Genomic DNA, 22,474 nt, shown 5'->3' on the forward strand with positions numbered 1-22,474 from the left:
TCAAAGCTCATGTAAGTGTACTCTCTTGAATAAACCAATAAAGATAAAATAAAAAATAAAAACCGCTATAGAAGAGCTATAAGAAGGCAACTTAAATATGACACAGTCTAGTAGGCTTTGTTTCAATATTGGTTGACACTGATTAGCTGCACTTGATGATGTCAGCTGAGCAAGCTTGACTAACGTGCCTGCCAGAACAGACGCTATACGCTTATATTTCGTCGCTGTCGGGCGGAAACCTCCTATGTCCAAATTTGGTCAGTTTCATATTTTTTCACAAATCGATGCTATTGGTCAGTCCCCATGTGGGTCTGTTATTTTTACAAATTATTAACCAATCTAAAGTGTTGAAAATAGCTTGAGAGCAAATCTCTTAACTCCATTGGACACTTCAACTGTCTGAGAAGTCTCGTAACTCCACCTCTTCTTCAGTCCGCGGGAGCCTCTCGGCATTACTTCTCCTGATTGAAAGTTTTTTAGACAATAACAAGTCAAAATAGTTAGGTTAGATAAATTTGAGTAGGCCTGTTTTGTTAAAAATCGATAGCTGTAATGCTTCGGTGCAGAAGGAAGCCCGTGAGCCACGAAGGTAAATTTGCGAGCAGATTAGACAGCCTAGTCAGCTCATCGTTTTTTGTATTACATCACTTATAGTTCTTAATCCTTTAAAATAGAGTTTATGAAGATGTATGTAACCACAGTCATTAGCTTTGGTTAACTATTGAAGCCTTTTCTCTTGTCAAGAGGCTCAACGCGACCGCCGACTTTATTTGCGTACAGATTAATTTCCGCCTATATTAGACAGCCTGTTTAATGTTTTATTTTGGTATTGCATCACTCATAGCTCTAACGTTTAAAAAAGAGTTTAGGAAGATGTATGTAACCACAATCATTAGCTTTCATCAGCTCTTAAAGCCTCGTCTCTTGTCAAAAGGCTCAACGCGACCGCAGACTTTGATGAACACTGCTGGCAGCAGCGACGTCTGTGTCCGTAACATTCTTATCAATGACAGCGTAATCTCGTATCTCCCTGCTCCCAAGTCATAAACCTTGCATATCCGATTAAACATGGTTTTGGGGAAATGTTGTGTTAATGTTGGTACACAACAGTATATGATAGCAATACAAGGTATAATACCAACTTTAACGATACAATGTTTAATAACTAAAAAAAATGCAGTTTTTTTAATTTCCTGAAAAATAGTGGTTTTGGAGATGCGAGGATTCCGCCCGACAGCGACGATTTATAACTTGCTTGCATGTCCCGCGAAGAAAAAATGTGCATTTGACTTCATGAGACCCAGCATATGACATCAACGTAATGCAAAAGGGATTCGAGATCAGACTGCTCCATAGGCTTTGAATAGCTCTCATTGTGTTTTTTTGTCATACGCTAATAGATTTGCGTAGCAGTCGAACACACCAAGTCCTATTTAAGCCCCCCTACACATGTGCCGGTTGGTAAAAAACTGTTAAATGTTATATTTGAGAAATGATTACCATTCTAAAATTCATACACTGGATCAGTGGTCTCAAATTAATTTCCTGGAAAACCAGAGCTCTGCAGAATTTAGCTCCAACTAGCTCCAATCCACAGCTGCATGGACATTTCTAGTAATCCTGAAGACCTTGGTCTGCTGGATCAGGTGTGTGTTTAAATAGGTTTGGAGCAAAGAGATCAAAGATTTAGGGCCCTACCTGGCTGGTGCTTATTCTGTCTTGTACAAAAATCCTGAACATGATATGAAGTGCTACTGCAGTGAATCATTGGTCAAATACGCAAATAGAATTTATCAATTCTCAATCTCAATCAATTCTGGAGGCATTTTTAATGAAACAATTTGACAACACTATTATTATGCCTACATTGGATTTGTGGGACAAACAAAATCATTACGCTGTCAGTCACTTCTAAATCATTGTCTTCTTATAGAACTTTACAAAAAAAAATAATAGTGAGCGGTACAAAACACAAACACTGCTGACTAGAAGCCAAATCAGTCGCCAGTCCGAGTCTGAATCAATATTTCACAGTACATATCAGACTGTTTTAATGTTGTCACCAATACGCAACCACATAGCATTAAAAGCAAACTGCATAGTATTTTTTTATAGACAAATGACATACAATAAAATGATTTGAGACCAGTGCCCCAAACTCTGATTTCCCTGAAAACAGGCAGGTTGTTTGTAGGATCAGATTAAATACCATCTAGCAATGAATGTCACACCCATACATTTCTGAAACCCATCAATAACTTGTAGAAAATACAATAATCTACGATTAACAAAGCAAAGAAAAACTTTCATTGCATTTTTATGTTCCCTGTTTTTTTCTTTCATTCTTTCAACACTGATTATCATTTGTTTCATCTTCATTATCTCTTTATTTCTTCTCATGCTTCCTTCATAATCTTGCCTGCCCTTGGACATTGGTGATGTAGATTATAAGGAAGGTGGTCCGAAGAGGAAAGGATGAGGAAGGGGGTCAGGAGCTCATCACAGAAGGGACGCTACAGGAACACATTGAGCCAGATGTTGACGGAGAGCAGTACATGAGCTATGCCATCCTAGGGCGTGACAGCAAGGTGGGCTTTTAAGTTAGCAGGACTTGGCTGAATTGGGTTATCTGTTACAAACAAGGACTAGATATTGTTATGATGTTATTTTGAAGCAATTTATGTAAATTTAGGAGATTCTCAAAAATAGTTTTCCAATCATTTTTGTTGTTTTAAATAGTAAAAAGAATAGTGATAGATTAGACCCATGAAAGACTTCACATTCTACATATTTACGCATTATCATGGCCACATAAATATTTAAACAAACTAGAATGATACAGATGGTACTCAACTAGAATAATACAGTTGTGTCAGTGTGTATTTGCTGTTGATAACAGAAAAGTTTATTGTTTGTGTCTTTAAATAGTTTAAAGTGATAGTTCACCCAAAAATGAAAATTCTGTCATCATTTACTCACCCTCAGATTGCTCCAAACCTGTATACATGTATTTTTCCTGCTGAACACAAAGGACGATATTTGGAAGAATGTCAGTAACCAAGCAGATCTCGCCCCCCATTACTGCCATAGTAGGAAAAATAAATACTATGGGAGTCAATGGGGGGGCGATCTGCTCGGTTACTGGCATTCTTCCAAATATCTTCTTTTGTGTTTAGCAGAACAAAGTAAATGAAGACAGAATTTTCATTTTTGGGTAAACTATCCCTTTAAGGTATACACGACAGTAATGTCAAAACGATCTGTGTTCACACGGCGCGCAAAAATGTATTATGCATGCCAGGCCAGTAGCTGGCGTTGTCAATTTGTAAAGAAACACCGTGTGCCTGCACACATATACACACATATACATAAGCCATGTTCCAATTCGGGGGCTGCGTGCTTCGAAAGGTTGCTTTTCAAGACCGTTTGCGTCACAAGCTGCTTCAAAGGCAGCCTCAAAATGCGACCTTGTTTCCGCGGGCTGACAAGGCTACAACAAAAGGATCCTTAAAAGCCTCGGCTATCCCGAGATTCATTGTGCGCCCGTAATGGCTACATATTGTTTCAAAACTTCAAATTCAACTTCAAATTCAAAACTTTTGTTAAATAAAATTATCTAATCTGCAGAAAACTGTTCCTGTCTGTGTTTTTATATTATAAATTATGTTGTTCATTCATATTATTAATGCAATATTGTGTTTTACATATGTACATTTCTAAGGTTTAAGCTTAGAAAGTAAGCTCTTACTAATGCACGTATATACAGTACTGCCTGCATCCAAGCATTATTGTGTTTATATGTACATTTCTAAGGTTTAAATTTAGAAAGTAAGCTCTTACTAATGCACGTGTATACAGTACTGCCTGCATCCAAGCCAATCATCCATTCCTATCGAATAGACATGGATGCTTTTGCAATTCCGCGAAATACAAAAATAAAATCTAGACGAGCCAATTCTCGTAAACTGTTAAGACTGGCAACTGTAATATCGGTTCACTGATATCAGTCAGGAACTCAGCTTTTTTCATGAGTGACTATACGCAATGCACATATAAAGACCACATGATCTTCTGCAATGCCCAAGCGTACAAAAAAGACACTCCCACCTCTGTAATAACTTAAGAGATCTAGTCCCGTCCGAATTGGTACATAAAATTCCAGACGTTGTGTAAGAACAGTTGTAACTCAGACGTTGTTTAAAAAAACTAGTCCCATCCGAATAAGGAGATATTCTCTAAAATAAAATAAACATTTGTATGTTCCGTGTCAGTTTAAAAAAGTCATAAATGTCTCTGCTGTGTCCCGCTGATGTCACCACGTGACAGGAGCAGCAGGTGACGTAACTTTCTACTCCTGCGGCGAGAGACACCTGAGACTGATGCCTGTGGCATACTTCCAAACAAACAGCCTTGCAAAGTTTACTGCTTTTGACTTGTACGCGTACACATGGGTACTGCACTGCTCTCGGTCATTGAAGCCCTGAGACTGGCAAGAGCAGCCTCTAAATCATCTGTACTCATCCTACTAGATCTATCTGCTGCCTTTGACACCGTTAACCACCACATCCTCCTGTCCACCCTCTAGGCTATGTGTGTCTCTGGCATAGTGCTACAATGGTTCAAGTCTTACCTCTCAGGTAGGTCATTTACAGTATCCTGGAGAGGTCCCAACATCTCAATAGAGTGGTGCCTCAGGGCTCAGTGCTTGGACCGTTGCTCTTTTCCATATACATGACATCCCTAGGTTCTGTCATTCAGAAACATGGCTTTTCCTATCACTGCTAACACTGCAGAAAATCAAGATGGCGCCGCGAATGGCAGCCACGGCGCTGAGCTCCGCAATCCTTCAACTGTTTTTGTTTGTTTGTTCTGTGTTTTGTCATTCTTCTTTAATAATGTTTACCAGAGAAGAACTCCTTAACATTAAGCAACACATCCCAGAAAATATTTTTCCGGTTTTTGGTTATTCGGACGTTTTGTTGGACATTCTAGTCGGAGGGACAGCACAGAAGAGGGAAGCGCGCTGGTTAAGCCACGCGAGCGCAGCTTTCGAACAGCTCCCAAGCATTCATGTTGCGAATGTCCATTCCCTTCCTAACAAAACGGATGAACTACTTCTCCTCACCCCCATCAACAAGGACTTTTCAAACTCTGCTGCATTGTGCTTCACTGAAACCTGGCTAAGTGAAGCCATTCTGGAAAATGCGCTTCACCTGCCGGGCTTCCAGCTGTTCAGGGCGGATCGCATCGCGGAGTTAACAGGGAAAAGGAGAGGCGGTGGATTGTGTTTCTACATCAACGAAAGTTGGTGTTCAGATGCAACAACACTGAAAACGGTATGCTGTCCTAACTTAGAGGCACTTCTTATAAACATTGTACATTCCTCCAGACGCGTGCGTGAGCTCAGCGCTTCATCAACTGGCCGAACAAATTACAGAAATTGAGCAAAAATATCCAGACTCTGTTTTAATCATCATCTGCGATTTAAACAAAGCAAATCTCTCCCGTAAACTTCCAAAATACAAACAGCACATTACATGTCCCACCAGAGACAGGAATATATTGGATCACTGTTACACTACTATTAAGGGTGCATTTTACTCTGTCCAACGAGCAGCTTTGGGGCTCTCTGATCACTGTCTAGTTCATCTCATACCAACCTACAGGCAGAAACTGAAAACAGCTAAACCTGTAATAAAGACTGTAAAAAGATGGACTAATGAAGCAGAGCAGGATTTACAAGCATGTTTCAACTGCACTGATTGGAGTGTCTTTGAAGCTGCAGCCACCGATCTGGATGACCTCACAGAGACTATGACTTCATATATCAGTTTTTGTGAGGATATGTGCATTCCTACCAGGACATTCTTGTTATTCAATAATGATAAACCATGGTTTACTGGGAAACTCTAACAGCTTCATCACACCAAAGAGGATGCTTACAAAAGTGGGGATAAAATCTTGTGCAACCAGGCTAGGAACAGACTAACAAAGGAGATCAGAGTGGCTAAAAAAAGACTACTCTGAAAAGCTGAAAAAACAGTTTTCAGCCAACGCGGCATCAGTATGGACTGGTCTGAAGAACATCACCAAGTACAAGACACCACCCCCACAGTCTGTGAAGAATCAACAACTGGCTGATGATCTGAATGTGTTTTACTGCTGATTTAAAAAGACCAGACTCACACTCCACACCTGCTCTGATCTGTACTTGACACATTCACCCACACCGTGCAACCCCCCCTCCTGCCCACCATTCAGGACGGGGGGGGGGGGGTTGCATACTGAGCAATGTGTAATGTAGTCAGTGTGGCTTAAATAGTGACTGGGTTATAGGCAACAGGTGAAGGTGTAATCAGAGGGGATCTTGGGAAATGGAGTCCATGGTGAAACAGTCAATGTGGTGTGTGGTGACCTCTGGTGGCAGGGAACAGATATGTGACAGTTACAATATCCAATAAAAAATTTCTCGTTTACATATTTTCTAATAATAATAATAACTTAATTTTATATAGCACCTTTAAAAGTAGCATCTCAAAGCGCTCTTCATAAATAACAAGAAGATAGAAACAAACAAAAACAAACATACATTTGTCAAGGTATCGTTTATTTTACTGATGCGTAGCTTGTTCGTGAAGCACGGCTCTGGGATCAGTAGAAATGCTGCTCAATCTAAAAGCAGTGCGAGTTTGAGTTGCTTATAACGTGCATTTGAACAAGCAACACCCGTCAAACATGATCATTATAAATATACTTAATTATCATAAAAATACCTGAGGAGGCTTGAGGATTGGTGATAAAAACATGTCCTTAGGCATTTCCTACTACTACGTGTGTTATGGTCTTCTTCTGCAGTGCATATTTGGAGTTTCTGCACGAGAGTGCCCTCTGGCTTTCGGATGCAGCAGCATTTTACCATACTTCACTCACAAGTTGTGCATAAATCATGTGATATATATTTTCGGTTAACTGGGCATATGTCTACACCACATCCGTGGTTAAATCATCATACTCGCGCGCTCAGGCGGGAGTGCCGTGAAGCAGAACGCAAATGGAAATTAGATTCGTTGCATGTCTCCTTGGAGTTGTCTAAGCGCTGCTAAAATTTAATACTTTGCTGATTGAATAGACAAAAATTAACATAACCCAAAAGTGTTATTTAATACCTTTGATCAAGTGGTTAATCCTAAAAGCTCATTATTTCACGATGCTAACCCTGAGTTGTGCACAAAGTTTTTGGATTTCTTTAGGAGTAAGATTAAGACTTTATATGCATTTATTCTGAGTATTTATAATGCCTCTGAATCTTCCAATCTGGTGGTTAATAATACTCAAATAGAAATAACTTTCTATCAAATTGATTTTAAGAATCTGTTAGAATTAATCCTTACTCTGAAGCCGTTGTCTTCTCCAGCAGATCTTATGCCGACTCGTCTCTTTAGAGAGGTATTAGGGGCTATTGGTCCAGCTGTTTTATCAATTATCAATAGTTCGCTGAGCACGGGTGTGTTTCTATCCTGCTCTAAGCACTCAGTGATTAGACCACTTTTGAAGAAGCCGAATCTCGATCCGACTTGTGTTGGAAATTTTTGTCGAAAGTGTTGGAAAAAATAATTTCTCACCAGTTGTCTCCATTTTTATCAAATCATGTTGTCCGTGACAGTTTTCAGTCAGGGTTCAGGGTTCAGGGCTTGTCATAGCACTGAAACGGCCCTTCTTAAATTGACCAATGACCTTTTGTTGATTTTGGACTCTTGGAACTCTGCTATTTTAATTTTATTTGATTTAACAGCTGCTTTCGATACAATCCATCATAGCATTCTATTAGATCGCTACAGCAGGAAGTGGGGATTAATGGTAATGTTCTGCGTTGGTTCTCTTCCTATCTGTCCAATAGGTCGCTATCAGTTACAATTGGCAACCAATATTCTCCTTCAGCCCCTGTATTTTGTGGGCCCCCTCTAGAGTCCATTTTAAGTCCAATTCTGTTTTCTTTATAAATGCTACCCTTAGGGTCTATTTTTAGGAAATTTACCATGGCTACCGGTGACCTATAGGATTTTAAGGCACTAGTAATGCTTTTTAAAGTCTTAAATGGTCGCTGACAGATCTAGTTACTCTACATAAACCAGTAATGATCTGATGATAAATCACTGCTCCAGGTTTTGTTGTCCTGACTTAAGTGAAAAGGTGATCGGGCCTTCTCAATAGCCAGGCCATGATTATGGAATAAAGTTCCGCCAGCCATTCGATCCGCCCACTCTTTACCTGCCTTTAAATCTGCTGTGACAAAGAATTTCCTTAGATTGGCGTTTGAGCCTGATTAAGAGGGCTTTGGCGAAGTATTCTGGCGTTTGAGTCTGATTAAGAGGGATGTAATATTCGTAATGTTTTCATTTTATTCTGTTTCAGATTGTGTGGTGAACTTTGTCATTTTTTGTTTGTTTTTGTTTTATGGTTATTGGATGTATCATACAGCACTTTGGGCTGTCCTAATGGCAGTAGAAATGTGCTATATAAGAAATAAACCTAAACCTTCATTCAGAAGTCATTTGTCATTAGTTGAATTGAATATTCTGCTGCTTCTTGACCCTTCTGCATAGAGTAGACACAGCAAGAGGCAATCCTGAGCTAGGAAAGACCTCACCCTCACGGGGCCATGAAGGAGATTTTTCCACTAAATTAAAACTAAGGTTTATCAAAAATTTGCTAGATTTGCTGCTAGTTGCTAAAGGGGCCGGAAAATTTGCTTAATTTAGTGACAGTTGTTAAATTGGCAACACTGGTTTTGCGCACACCTGTGTGTGTGTTTGTGTGTGTGTTTACTGTGATAGGCAGATCCTTTGCCTAAAACAATGCTGTATAACAACATAGAGATTTTTTTGAGAAGTGTGAAATAGTTTCAGTCTATTTTTAAACTATGGCAAACTACAAATTAGACTATGGTGGGCCATGAATGGTAAACACTGTACCATCAGAATTGGCCCTGCTTAAATATATAGTTTCTGTGACAGGCAGTGAGTACTTTTAACTTTAGAGACGAGCACCTTCCAGGAATATACATAGTTTGAATGTGAATAAGATGCTGTCAAACTAACAATGTCTGAATAATTAGATATCGCTCGAGTAGGAGTGTGGCATGGTTCTATATCAGCATGGCTGCGATTAGGCCAGAGGCACAAGGCCACAGGCAATCACAGTAATTTTTAAACCATTCCTGAGCACTGTGAATTGCTCTAAGAAACACTGCCAAATGTGCATGTGTTTTACTTTCAGTTTCATAAGTCCGATTTAGCTTGGCGGAGTGAAACAAACGGTAAAAAGGTTCCCATAATGATACTTGTGGAATATCGCATGGCTCTCAGCCAATCGGATTCGAGAACCAGAAAGAACTGTTGTATAATATACAATATCACACAATATGTTTAATAGTAATACTGGTGATAAAGCCGTAAATAGTGAAAGTGACCTATTTGTCAGGTATGGTGACCCATACCCGAAATGTGACCTCTGCATTTAACCCATCCAGAGTGTAGTGAACACATGCACAGCAAGTCGTGAACACACATACACCCGGAGCAGTGGGCAGCTATCACTGCAGCACCCGGGGAACAAGGTGCCTTGCTCAAGGGCACCTCAGTCGTTACCCGCCGGCCCTGAGAATCATACCGGCAACCTTCTGGTCATGAGTCCGACTCTCTAACCATTAGGCCACGATTTCCCCTTTAAGCAGGGCCAATTCTGATGGTACAGTGTTGTAGCGGTTTTAGCTAACGTTATTATATTGATGAGCAAAGCTCACCAAATATGGTTCTCCACCAGATCTTTCAAGATCACATCCATGAAATGAGTTATTTAAAACATCAATTTCAGTCAAGGAATTAGTTTAACTCAAAGGAAAATACGTATAATAATCGTGATCAAATATACATATTTTACGGTCTCTGATTAGTAATATAAAGCATAACAATACTTGTATGCATTCGTCCAGCGAATGCCTCAATGATATTATATACTTTACATTATCTCATGGCCATAAGTAACGTGACTTTACCAAACAGGATTTAGAGCAAAGGTAGCGAATCGAAACACAGTAGAAGGGACCAAGCTTGTAAGCGTGAATACAGAAAACCCACCACAAATGAATATACAGTATATGGTTGTTTATTAAACTCTACTCTACATGGTAAACAAAACAATGACGATCGCATAAAACAACATGGTAAACAAAACAATGATGAATATATATGGTTGTTTATTAAACTCTACTCTAATGTGCTAGAAAAACAATGACGATCGCATGAGAGAGAGAGAGAGAGAGAGAGAGAGAGAGAGAGAGAGAGAGAGGGCATGGCAGCGATTAGAAACGGATACTTGCAAGCTCTGTGCTGGACCGATATCCATATGCGTGTGTAGAGATGGAATTGTTCAAAAGGTTTCAAAAGGCAGTCCTGCAGAAAGTTGCAGGCCTCGTGATCGGCTGCTTGGCTTAACCACGTGGCAGTAGAAGTCCATTGTTCCTTCTTTTTCCCCAGTGGGGGGAAAAGGGCAGTCTCCAAAGAGACACCACAAAACACGTTTTGGAGGCAGGTATAGCAGAAGAGAAGAGAGGAAGAGAGTCTTTTCAGAGCAGGCTCGATATTTAACTTCATGAGAGGGCATGCCCACCTGAGTTTGAATCGACCAATCAGAGTTGAGCAGGGAAGAGGTTCTTTGTCCACTCAACAGCTAATTTGCATCTTTATGACCTCCTGGCAACTTTACAAAATACCATTCCAAATTATAACATAATGAAAAGAAAATGTTCTATGGTCACACAATGTTTATAAACAAGGAGAAATTGTAAAGACAAACATTTATGTCAAATATGCTAAGGTTTGAAGTGCATCAAGACATGATTCATTCGGCGGTACGAATACAAACAAATCCTGAATTAACTTGCCTATTTAACAATTACAGATTATTTAAAAATGGCAAGAGCGACAACATATAACCTAGATATTTAGATATATTTATAGAAAAGGACAGTTGAATCACACAAGTTCCTATTTGTCAGAGAAGTTTCTCTGGTTAGTCTCATATGTTAAGTTTCACATGAGACAGAGAGACTTCTCCCCTCTGCTTTGAAGCTTAGGGGTCATAAAATATCCCACAGAGGAACAAAAGGGGGTTGATGGCTCTTTCGGTGAGAGCACCAACTCAAGTCCAGAACCCTGGAGCTAGGTTTAGACTCTGGTCTTTTGAGGTTGATATCAAGAAACCAGGAGACAGGGGGTTGGATGGGGTTGATGGCTCTTCTTTCAATGACTCAGACCATTTGGCTTATGCTAAATTCTCTACAGTGTTTACCATTCATCGCCCACCATAGTCTAATTTGTAGTTTGCCATAGTTTCAAAATAAACTGAAACTATTTCACACTTTTGTACATAACTGTACGCCTAGCCTTTGGCTGCTTTGTTTTGAGTTGTATGTATTCATAGTTTAATATGACATCACACCCTTAGGGGAACTGAGAAAGAAAAGACAGAAATAAGTCACGTGTAGATTTGTGTCATTAAACATGCCTTTGTTTCCAGGCAGAGCTCTAGACTAACTTTTTGCACTGGTTGCACTGGTGCGCCTAACTTTTTTTCTTAGGTGCACAGCACAAAAGTTAGGTGCACCCAAATTCTCGACCGCATCACATTTAACACCGCAGTTTTACTAGTTCACTTTTTTTAAAATCGCTGTCCATATAGGCAAAATTGACTTGTAAATGATTAACTAACAATCTGGTCAACATAAAGTTCTTTATTTAAAGCACAATTCTACAAGAAAGGTAACTTACTGAAAAAGTGTTGGTGCTTAAAGTGCTTCACTGAACTGAAACTTAAAACATCTCAAGATAAATGGACCAGGGCTTGACATAACCTGGGAGGTTGATGGCTCCGTGTCAGAGCATTGCTTATGATTTTCGGACGGATCGGCCTTAACTTGACATTATTCATGAAAAAGTTGTCAATCGTTCTTTTCATCTTCTCTCATCATCCGCGGCTACATCCACTCTGTTTAACTGACGGGCCTATAGGCTACTCACCTCTCTGTCTGACTGCAGCACACGCATTTTCACATGTACACACCAGAGGTTGCGCTAGACTTTTTTATTGTCCGTCATTGTGACTGACAGGCTCGTAAAAAATCTGTCATAATCTATTCTTACCCGTCACTATGGTGCAAGGTGGTAATTAGTATGTTCGTGACGTCATCACGCTGTACTTGCGTCTCGGAACTTGTTGTATTTTAATACAACAGAATGCCCAATAAAGCCATTGTTGTTTATATTAATTTATATATTTAATGTTTATGTTCATATGTGATTCGATCTGGGAAAACCCAACACATGGTGCAAATTTATATATTACAGTTTTTAATACCATAATCAAGCCCTTTCAAAATCAATTTTTATTTTGCTCATACCTTGTGTATGTAACAAAATTTATGGCTGAGGTCGGCTGAAGCGCTATGATTTTCAGGAACGGAAATTGGAGGAAAACAGGTTTAAAGTTAAGTGATGAAAATAAAAGCACAACAGTCCAGTATCACAAGTAAAAGTCACTTTGCAGTGGTAAAAGACTTACTCTAATAACAATTTAATAAAAAAACATTTCCCAGTGTTGAAGTCTATAAAAATACTGTACAAAACCGTTTGAATAAAACAAAAGTAAGGAAAATGGTGCAGGGCACACTTAAAGAACGAGAGCTCTGCCATTATCACTACACAAGGAAACTAGCAAACATTACGGATAACAACTAATAAGCAGTGAAGCAAGTTTTACGTTGTTTATCACAGTGTCTGGACTTTTGATCATCCCTTGTATGTTTTGCGATCGCGGTCCGGCTCGCATGAGCAGCGGACCGGGGATAACACCCGGTGCTGCAGACGGGGAGCTCTGTCATCTAACGAAACCATTGTATAAAAAAACTTTGCATGCCGTAGTTTACACAGGACTGGCGGGAAATGCGCATTGATACACCTTCATTCTTCATGTTATGTGGTTTACTTTGATAGGTGAACTGTCTTTCACGCATCCCAGCGCGACATCCGACGGGTTTTCCCAGATCGCATCACATATGTCTAGTCTGTAACAATGACAGGTGAAAACACGCACGTCCCTTCGCGAGCATATCACGCTCTAATGAAGGGAAACGGGGATTCACTATCTCTGATTGGTTTAGACCACGATATGGGCCTAATGTGTGTCTGTTGTTGAATCACAGGGAGACATTCAGAGTCGCGGAGACTTTTTTCTCTCCATCGAACGGCTGGTCGCATCGGTGTGACCTCAGATTTTTTTTAGTCGCACCATTGAGAAATAAGGTTGCATGTGCGACCAAATTGGTCGCACTCTAGAGCCCTGCCAGGGATGGCAAACAACGCTATAAGCGTTGTTTGCCATCTCTCTCTTGTATTATTGTTGCAATGAATAGCTGTATGCTAACTCCTTGGTGTTTTAATGGCATGGTGTCAAATATCTCAGAAACCCATGAAAAAAAGATTTTCTCGTGTTTTGTTGTAACGGTTTATAGCATCAATTAATGTCTTTAAATGTAAAGGTCAGCAAATCTTTCAGGGACTTTGAAAACCTACACCTTAGAGGCAGCCATAATTCCCTTTCTGTCGGTCTCTCGACGTTGTGTCGAGCCGACAGATGGGGTTCTCTCTTGAGAACCTATCAACTTCTGACTAGTTTAGAAAATGCCAATGAAATTGGCGAATGAAATTTGCATGCCGGACTCTGCCCCTGGATATCCGGGTATAAAAGGGAGACGGCGTGCTGCATTCATTCACCTTTTGTTCTTCGGAGCCTTCACACTGATCGACTTCGAGACTTCAAACTCTACGCCGAATTACTGCTGTAATCTTATGATGTGGTGCAGCGGACTGTCCCTTCCTGCAGCGACTTCCCCTGGGCGTCTCGGCAGTTCCAGAAGTGTTCGAGTTTTTTTCTCTAAAAGAGCAAATTTCTCCAGCGTGGCATGTCCCACTGTTCTGATGGGTGCAACACACTCATCGAGGAGGGGGACGGACATGATGTCTGCTTCCAGTACGCTGGGGTACTGCAGGCTGTTGACGATTCAGACGTTGCGTCATGGGTGGCTGTGTTCCCACGGGACTCAGCCACCACCTTGTCTGCTCCCCGTTCCGTGACGGTAGGACTACGGCCCTGCCGCCCTCTACAGCAAGCAGCGAGGGTGATATGAGCATACTGTGAGCGTTAATCCGCCAGCCACTGGCTCACGGACCGTTCGCACCTCGTCTCGCTCATCTGACCGTTCCCCAGGAGACGGTCCCACTTTCTTGTTCCTCAACCACGTATTCGGACACGATGCGTGATGATGAGATGTCTCTTGCAGCATCGGGTGGTGACATACTGCCATCCGACTCCGACGATTCCTCGGGCTCCCTCCCTCGGGGGGTCGAGCCCAGGAAGAAGCGGACGTCGAAATGTCAGCCATGCTTTCCCGGGCCGCCGTGAGCGTTGGGTTGCAGTGCCCGCACTGCCTCTCCCAGCGCTCGCGGCTGGCTGCATGGTACCTCGGGTTTGAGCGCGGCTCCAAGCCATGCCCGCCCCCAGTGCCGTGTTTTCCGGAAGTACACGAGGAACTTAGTAAGTCCTGGAACGCCTCCTCTCCGGCAGGTTCACGTCTAACAAGCTCTGTCACCCTCTCTTCCCTCGAGGGTGAGGCAGCTAGAGGATATGTCGATGTCCCCCAGGTGGAGTGTGCCACCTGGGGGACTCGACCTAGACTCCCGTCCAAAGCATGTAGGGTCTCGGCATCTCTCGTGTTGCCTCCTCTCTCCACGCTATGGCTCCTGCCAGGCCAGGGCGTTGAGAGAGCTCCACGAGGGTAAGACCGACCCAGTGCTTATGCAGGAACTCCGCGCCGCCACCGACCTCGCTCTATGGGAGACCAAGGTGACCGCGCGGGCCCTGGGTCGGGCGATGTCCACACTTGTGGTCCATGAGAGACACCTCTGGCCGAACCTTGCACAGATGAGTAATGCCGAGAAGGTCCGCTTTCTCGACGCACCCATCTCGCAGGAGGGGGGGCTGTTTGGTGATTCTGTCGACCCGCAGTTCTCTACAGTAAAGAAGCAGACAGAGGATATCAAGCATATCCTCCCGCGCCGCGCCTCGGCCGTTGAGTCCCGTGCACCGTCTGCTTCCCAGCAGCCCTGGTCCTCTTCAACGCCCTCCGGCTCTGGCGCCCCCCGGAAGAGACATCGAAGAGGAGACCATCGCCCCATCAGCAGCCGCGGCAAAAGCAGCGGCCCTCATGGTAAGACCCCGGGGATATCGAGAATACCATCGGGCCCGACCCCAGCCATTCCACGCTGGGTGGTCGATCCGGGACGGTTCCTGTCCCGTCCCAACGGCCCACTCTCTTAAGAGTCCTCTCTCTCTGGGTGTGTATCACAGCCGCTCTCACCCTCTACACCAGGACTAGTCAACTGGCGGCCCGTCAATCATATTTACCTGGCCCACCTTAACATTTCAAATAAGTGGAGAGACTTTAAGAATGGTGTGTTTTAAATGGACGTCCTCTTGAGACGCCACATCTTTAAAAGTCCAAAACGCTGCTACATTCAACATGAAAGTAATTCCCGTGACTCATAATGATTTACGTCTTATAAAGCGATTTGATCGGTCAGTCCAAGAAACTTAATGTTATTTACAACGTTATAATCAGCAATGCATTGCACGGCCACAGGCAATCGGTTTGCGCACGCGATAGGTCGTGTACTAAAACGCGTTTTGTGCCCTTGAAAGTAGGCTAACTGTAGGAAGGGTACACCACGTGAACGGTTGTCTCAGATAAGGGAAACCGGTGTTGTTTTTATTACTGCATTCATTATGTATAACGGCTATATTTACGAAAAACAGCTGTTCATCTCGCACTATAGAAAGGATCTGCCCTATACAGTAAGTGTGTGGGGCACATGAATGTAATCGGAATTCACCAGAAGATGTGATAATAGCGTTCAGTTTCTTGCACAGATCAATTGATTCGCTTTATAAGACGCTAATTTAACGCCACAAGGGGGCAGGGATTACTTTTGTATTGAATGTATTTGAGTTTTTTACTTTTATTGATTTAACTTTAATTAATTCAACCAAATATCTTCAGAAATATCTTCTTGAAAAAACAATGCCACCCACATCTTGGATGTACTGGAGAACTGTGGGTGAGTAAATTAGTAGCAATTTTTGGGAAAAGTAATGCATTAAGGAATATAAAATACAGTTAAAAAGACAATATCCCTTTTAATTTAATATCATGAAAAGGCACAAATACTGGATGCAATATTTGTGTGCATGTTTTAATATATGGCCTATAAGTAACAGCAATAAAAACAGTATAAAAGGAACAAAACGCAATAAATAACAGAAATACAAAATAACAGAAAAAATGAGGATATGGTAAAAAACTGGCCAGCATCCTATTTATACTTTTGGAGTCTGGCCCTCAAAGAAAAGTAGTTGAAGACCCCTGCTCTACACGATGGTGTTCGGCAACTCGACATTGCATCACGGCGAGACCCAATGTTGAGGATAATCAGCAGCCCTCAGCACTCTCAATCGACAGTGCGTTGTGCTGCATCATCGCCAGGCAGGTAAGCAGCAGAGCCGATCTCCTCCCCGGGGGCCTCCCAACGGCAAGGGATCCGCACTGCTCACCATTGAACCACCTCATGGGAGGTCAATGAAGCAGGTCATACCCCTAGCCCCTGTCTCGGTCCCTGGGCGCCTGACTAGAGCCCCAAACCGTCACGGGGCTACGGGATACGATCCGTCTCGACTACACGATACAACTTACCAGACGACCACTCAAGTTCGGGACATCCTCTTACCTCAGTCAGAGGCGAGGATGCTCCCGTGCTTCGGGCCAGGGTCACCACCCCTCTGGCAAGCGATCGTGCTCGTCTCTCTGGCCGAGATGTTCAACGGGTTCTGCAGCCCGTACTTCATCATCCCCAAAAAGGGGGGTTGCTAGATCTGCGTACCCTGAACAGGCACCTACTCAAGCTGCAGTTCAGGATGCTCACGCAGAAGCGCATCCTGGCGTCTACCAGATGTCAAGATTGGTTCATGGCAATCGACCTGAAGGACGCTTACTTTCATGTCTCGCTTTCGAGGGTCGGGCATATCAGTACAGAGCCCTCCCTTTCGTTCTGTCCCTGTCCCCACGAGATCGTGTAAGCTGCCCTCTCTCCCCTCGGGGAGAGAGGTGTGCGGGTACTAACTATCTCGACGACTGGCTCGTCTGGGCACACTCGCGAGATCTGTTGTGTACACACAGGGACCTAGTGCTCCGGCACCTAGATCGGTTGGCACCGCAGGTCAACCGAGAAAAGAGCAAGCTCTTCCCTGTGCAGAGCATCCTCTTTCTCTGTATGGAACTCGACTCTGTCTCCATGACAGCGGGGGAGTGTATGTAGCCGCTACGGCCGCTCATCACGACCCAGTTGCTGGGTAGCCTCTGGGACAGCACGACCTGATCATTAGGTTCCTAAGGGGCACGAGAAGGCTACCGCCTCATCCGCGCTCCGTACCCTCTTGTGACCTAGGTGGCGGGCCTCAAGAGGCCCCCCCTTCGAGCCCACAGAGCTGCCGCTCTTTCTCACCTCACGATAAAGACGGCTCTCCTGATGGCGCTTACCTCCAAGAGGGTAGGGGACCTACAAGCACCCTTCGTGTCCACAGATTGCCTAGAACTCGGGACCAGTGATTCTCACATTATCCTGAGACCCCGGCCCGGCTACGTGCCCAAAGTTCCCACCACTCCCCCTAGAGACCAGGTGGTGAAACTGAAGGCACTCCCCACCAGGGAGGAAGACCCAACCCATCCGTGTTGTGTCCAGTAAGTGCACTGCGCCTCTACTTGGACCGCACGCAGAGCTTCAGATGCTCTGAGCAGCTCTTTGTCTGTTTTGGAGGTCAGCAGAAGGGGAGGGCTATCTCCAAACAGACGCTGGCGCACTGGATCGTGGATGTCGTCGCTACGGCATACCGATCTCAAGATCGCCCCTGCCCGTTAGGAGTGAGGCACACTCCTCATGGGCACTGGCTCAGGGCGCCTCTCTGGCAGACATCTGCAGAGCTGCGGGTTGAGCTACGCCCAACACCTTCGCGAGGTTCTAATATCTACGTGTGGAACTGGTGTCAGCCAGTGACGGCCGGTGGCAGGGGCTTCCCACCTTTTTCCAAAAAGCTCTGGGACCCCCTACTTCTCCACTGGACGGTTACAATTTCACGCTAGCGCTCACGCCTGACTCGCCAAGGCCAGTCAGTATCGCTCTGCTAGAGATTGTGACGCGTTTTCCATAGGAACCATCTGTCGGCTCGACACAACATTGAGAGACCGACAGAAAGGGAACGTCTTGGTTACGAATGTAACCTCAGTTCCCTGATGGAGGGAACGAGACGTTGTGTCCTTCTTGCCACAACACTGGCCGCCCGCCGCAGCGGTCGAGGGATGCTCAGGCTCCTCAGACAAAAGGTGAATGAATGCAGCACGCCGTCTCCCTTTTATACACGGATATCCGGGGGCGGAGTCCGGCATGCAAATTTCATTCGCCAATTTCATTGGCCTTTTCTAAATTAGTCAGAAGTTGATAGGTTCTCAAGAACGAACCCCATCTGTCGGCTCGACACAACGTCTCGTTCCCTCCATCAGGGAACTGAGGCTACATCCGTAACCAAGACGTTGCATTTACCCAACTATGACGACTTCCACCTCGCAACTGCAGAAGCTTGAAAATGTCCATTGTGTAGTGCTTCTAGAGATGGTAACATCTTGAGTTTGGTTCAAGTATGATTCTTGTTTATGGGCATTTGTTAACCCCCTTTAATCCATATTAATTCACTTGATGTTCATTTTTCTTTTAGTTTCAAAGTTTTATTTGTATTGAGTGCCATTTTATTTTAATGTATATGTAAACTTATTTAAATAAGATTTATATTAATGTGTCTGTCTTTTATATTGTTCTGGCCATTTCTGATACTTTTTGTTTTTATCTCTTTTTTATCAATATAAATAATTTATTCCCATTATTTTCTTGCTGTATTTTTATTAATTACATCTCTGTCACATTCTCATCTGGATGCTGTCTACTGTTTTATGTTATTGCACATTCTGCCTATTTCCACTTTGTCTTTTTCTATTTATTAACACCACAATTTTTCTCACTTTGCCCTCCACATCTGTCTCATTACCCCCTGCTTTCAATTCACCCCCACATTCACCACTCACTCCCGGATGCTACTCTCTCCTCTCCTGCCTCCCATCTGCTCTCCACCTTAGCCGGATGTTGTGGATGTGAAGAGTGGGGGTGCTCAAATAGTGAAATGTGCCAGTCTGCGGAGAGTAAAGCAGTGAGTCTAACTCACTTTTCCTTTCAGGTACAGGACATTGCTTCACTATATATAAATTACATCACTAAAAAATCATGGGACAAACAGTTCCAAAAATTCTTTGCTGTTAACTATACATTTGTTAAGTCGTGATGTCATGATTGCCTGAGAATTCTGTTCTGGGTCTGAGCTACTTCTGCATCTAAATAGTTCTTAGTCACAAAACAATACTGAGGTGTCATTCTACTGCTTTCCTTGTGAGTAGAAGGATAAAAAATGGCTACAGCTACTAAGGTAAATCATATTTATTAAATAAATTATAATGAAAACAAAGTTTGCCAGTCATTCTACTCTAGTTAAAAGGATTTGCTTCACTAAGGAAAGAAGTGATCGTAAAACATTCACAGGTTCCACTACAGTTAACAAATGAGGTTTTTGTATGAACAAGGAGTTCTACAGACAGTAAGGCCTACACAGGGTCTAATATCACCATCACAGTCAGCCTGGGACAGCCTAAAAAAGACAGTCTAAATCTACAAAACTGTGGCAACATTTCCAAATGCTTTGAAGATCAAAAATACAATGAAAAATATGTCTGAGATTTTTAAGAAAAATAATGCCAATTGAATATTTTATTTATACATTATATTGTCCATATTTTTGCACTCAAAATAGTGCACTTCAAAAAGTGTCACCACAAAAAAGTTTTTCATTGTAATTTTACATATGACAAAAAAGACTTTTGGCCCTCTTTTAACGATCTAAGCGCATGGCGCAGAACGCAGGTAAGCATTTCCAAATCCACTTTTGCTAATTTAACAGCGTACCAGGCGCATAGTCCAAAAGGGTTGTACCATATTCTCGTAATGAGTCATGGGTGTGTTTTGGACGTAACGTGAAATAAACCAATAAGAGTCTCCCATTCCCTTTAAAACCCAAATGAGCTTGCACCATGGCGCATTTGCTATTTTCATGACGGAGTTTGAAAGAGCTAAGAAGCTCTTCGAGAGCTAAGACGCTTCTCCAGAGGGAAACGGATCTCGCTCATGAGCAGACTATATACGGGACAAGCCGGATATTTATGTACACAATAATGATCCTTTACATTTTAATCCTTTAATTGTTCATATTTAAAAATGTTTGTGTGCTCTTGCACCTGCACGTCCTGTGTGTATAATAAGCAGAATGTTCGCGCGTTGTGCACCTGCCTATAGGCGCATATTACTAATGCGCTGTTTAAATAACAAAAAAGTATATTGCGCCACTGACTTTAGACTTTAGACCAGGTTTGAGTTGGTCTATGGCGCATTCTAGTTCCTCAAAATAGCAACGCGCCAACAATGCGCCTGAACACATCTCTTTTTTTATACCAGCACGCCCATAAGCGCAAGTGCATTTGCTATTTAAACAACGTGGCGCAGGACGAGAAAATCAGATTTTCGTGGAGCTGAAAATAGCAAAAGCACTTGCGCCGCATTGCGCCGGGTGTACGATAGGGCCCTTTGACTTTGGTGTTTCTGTATTTGGTTGTGTTGTGAGTGTTTCCAATATGTTTCTGTGTGTTGTGGGTATGCAGTGCATGTCGAACTGATAAAGATGTTATCTGAAGATGTCATTTGCTGGTGTTTTTCTTTTTGGATGGGTTTCTTCTGTTTCTTGTCAGCCACCATATTTTACATAGTATTGTGTCAGTTCTAAGAAATCTAATTTTGTTTTGTTGTATAATGATCAAAATCACTGTTAGTTACATTCTTTAGCAATAATTATAGTAGAACTTCCAGTCTGATTATGCACATATTCTTTTAGGATAAGAAATCTGACTAAAGGTGTGGTTGTGTCACTCTAATGTCATACCTTTTAGAAAAGCATTTGGCAATTTGGCAATTAAATGTGACAAATATGACAGTCCATTTTTCAGAGTGCAAGATCAACATAAATAATCTTATAACAATAGTTTATCTCATTAAAGGTATAATAACAGAGCACTGCACAGAAAGTCATCCTTAGGATTTAGTTCTAATGGTTAGGCTTTAGCTCTGTCTGCCCGCCTTATTTAACATGTTTATGTCATTCTTTCCGGCATCCTCTATCCTCTGTTTATTTTTGTTAGTTGTTCGTATTTTATTTTAGTAATTATGCCAATGTCAAGAAGCTCTGTGATGAAAGATGCCACAAAACGATTCAGGCAGGTACTTTTTCTATGGTTCCTTCTCCCAGATGTCCAGCTGATTTTTGATAAGCATTTGGTGTCAGCTGGGTTGACTCTCAGAATGAACCAACATTATTTATTGAATTAGATTTTCTCCAATGTGTTAACAAAAGCAAAATGTATATACCTATTGTAAAGGACTCAGATTGGAACCAGAGGTTAAATGTGAATACTGAACGTTTATTAAACTCAGCAAACAAATCCACAAGGCAGATACATAGTTGAAAGGTTAAGCAATCCAACCAAACAAATAAGCAAGAAAGCAATGAAACAGGCAATGGAAAATGCTCTCTAGGCAGTGAATAAACAACTTGTTTATATTATACAACTTACTTCACAAAAAATAAGTGTACCAAAGAGAAAATAACAACAGAAGTGAATAGTTGGTAATTGGTAGAGGGCTCCCACTGGCAGTGGGCTGAATGGATATAGCCTAATTCCGTACAGAACCTCTTCATTTATCAGTTGATGGCACACATGATAAACACTTAACAAGTAAATGCATTTGAAAATGTCTAATTTTTTTACACAAAATAATTATAGAAATATTACTAACCATTTTTTCATTGAGCCTTTTCTCTGTTGTCCTTTAACCACCACTTCAACCAAATGTTAAAAAATAGGCCAGAAATCTCCCTTTTTGCTGGCAGTTATACTACTGTAAATGGATTTATAGTGGGGAATATGCCCCCAAAAATCTGACCAGTAGCGAGGGGGATTTCTCTTTTTTTTCAGTACTATAAATCGATTTAGAAAGAAGAATTGCAGTTGTGAGCATATTTCGCCTTAATCATATATGTCAGCTAGTGATGCTGTATTTCGTCCCTTTTCAGAGATTCGTGTTTAGTTTTTTTTTACCTGATTTGA

At 42.3% G+C, this 22,474-nt stretch overlaps 1 protein-coding gene across 1 annotated transcript in view; it reads left to right on the top strand.

Moving 5' to 3' along the window:
• ank1a (ankyrin 1, erythrocytic a) overlaps positions 1-22,474 on the top strand; it is a 371,228-nt gene that overhangs the window by 344,474 nt on the left and 4,280 nt on the right. Inside the window, exons 42-43 of the mRNA XM_057351699.1 lie at positions 2,445-2,588; positions 19,349-19,446. Coding sequence (XP_057207682.1) covers positions 2,445-2,588; positions 19,349-19,423 — 219 coding nt within the window. The 3' untranslated portion in view covers positions 19,424-19,446. The remainder of the gene's footprint in view (positions 1-2,444; positions 2,589-19,348; positions 19,447-22,474) is intronic.

This window comes from Triplophysa rosa, linkage group LG2 (assembly GCF_024868665.1).
Source record: "Triplophysa rosa linkage group LG2, Trosa_1v2, whole genome shotgun sequence".
NCBI lineage: Eukaryota > Metazoa > Chordata > Actinopteri > Cypriniformes > Nemacheilidae > Triplophysa > Triplophysa rosa.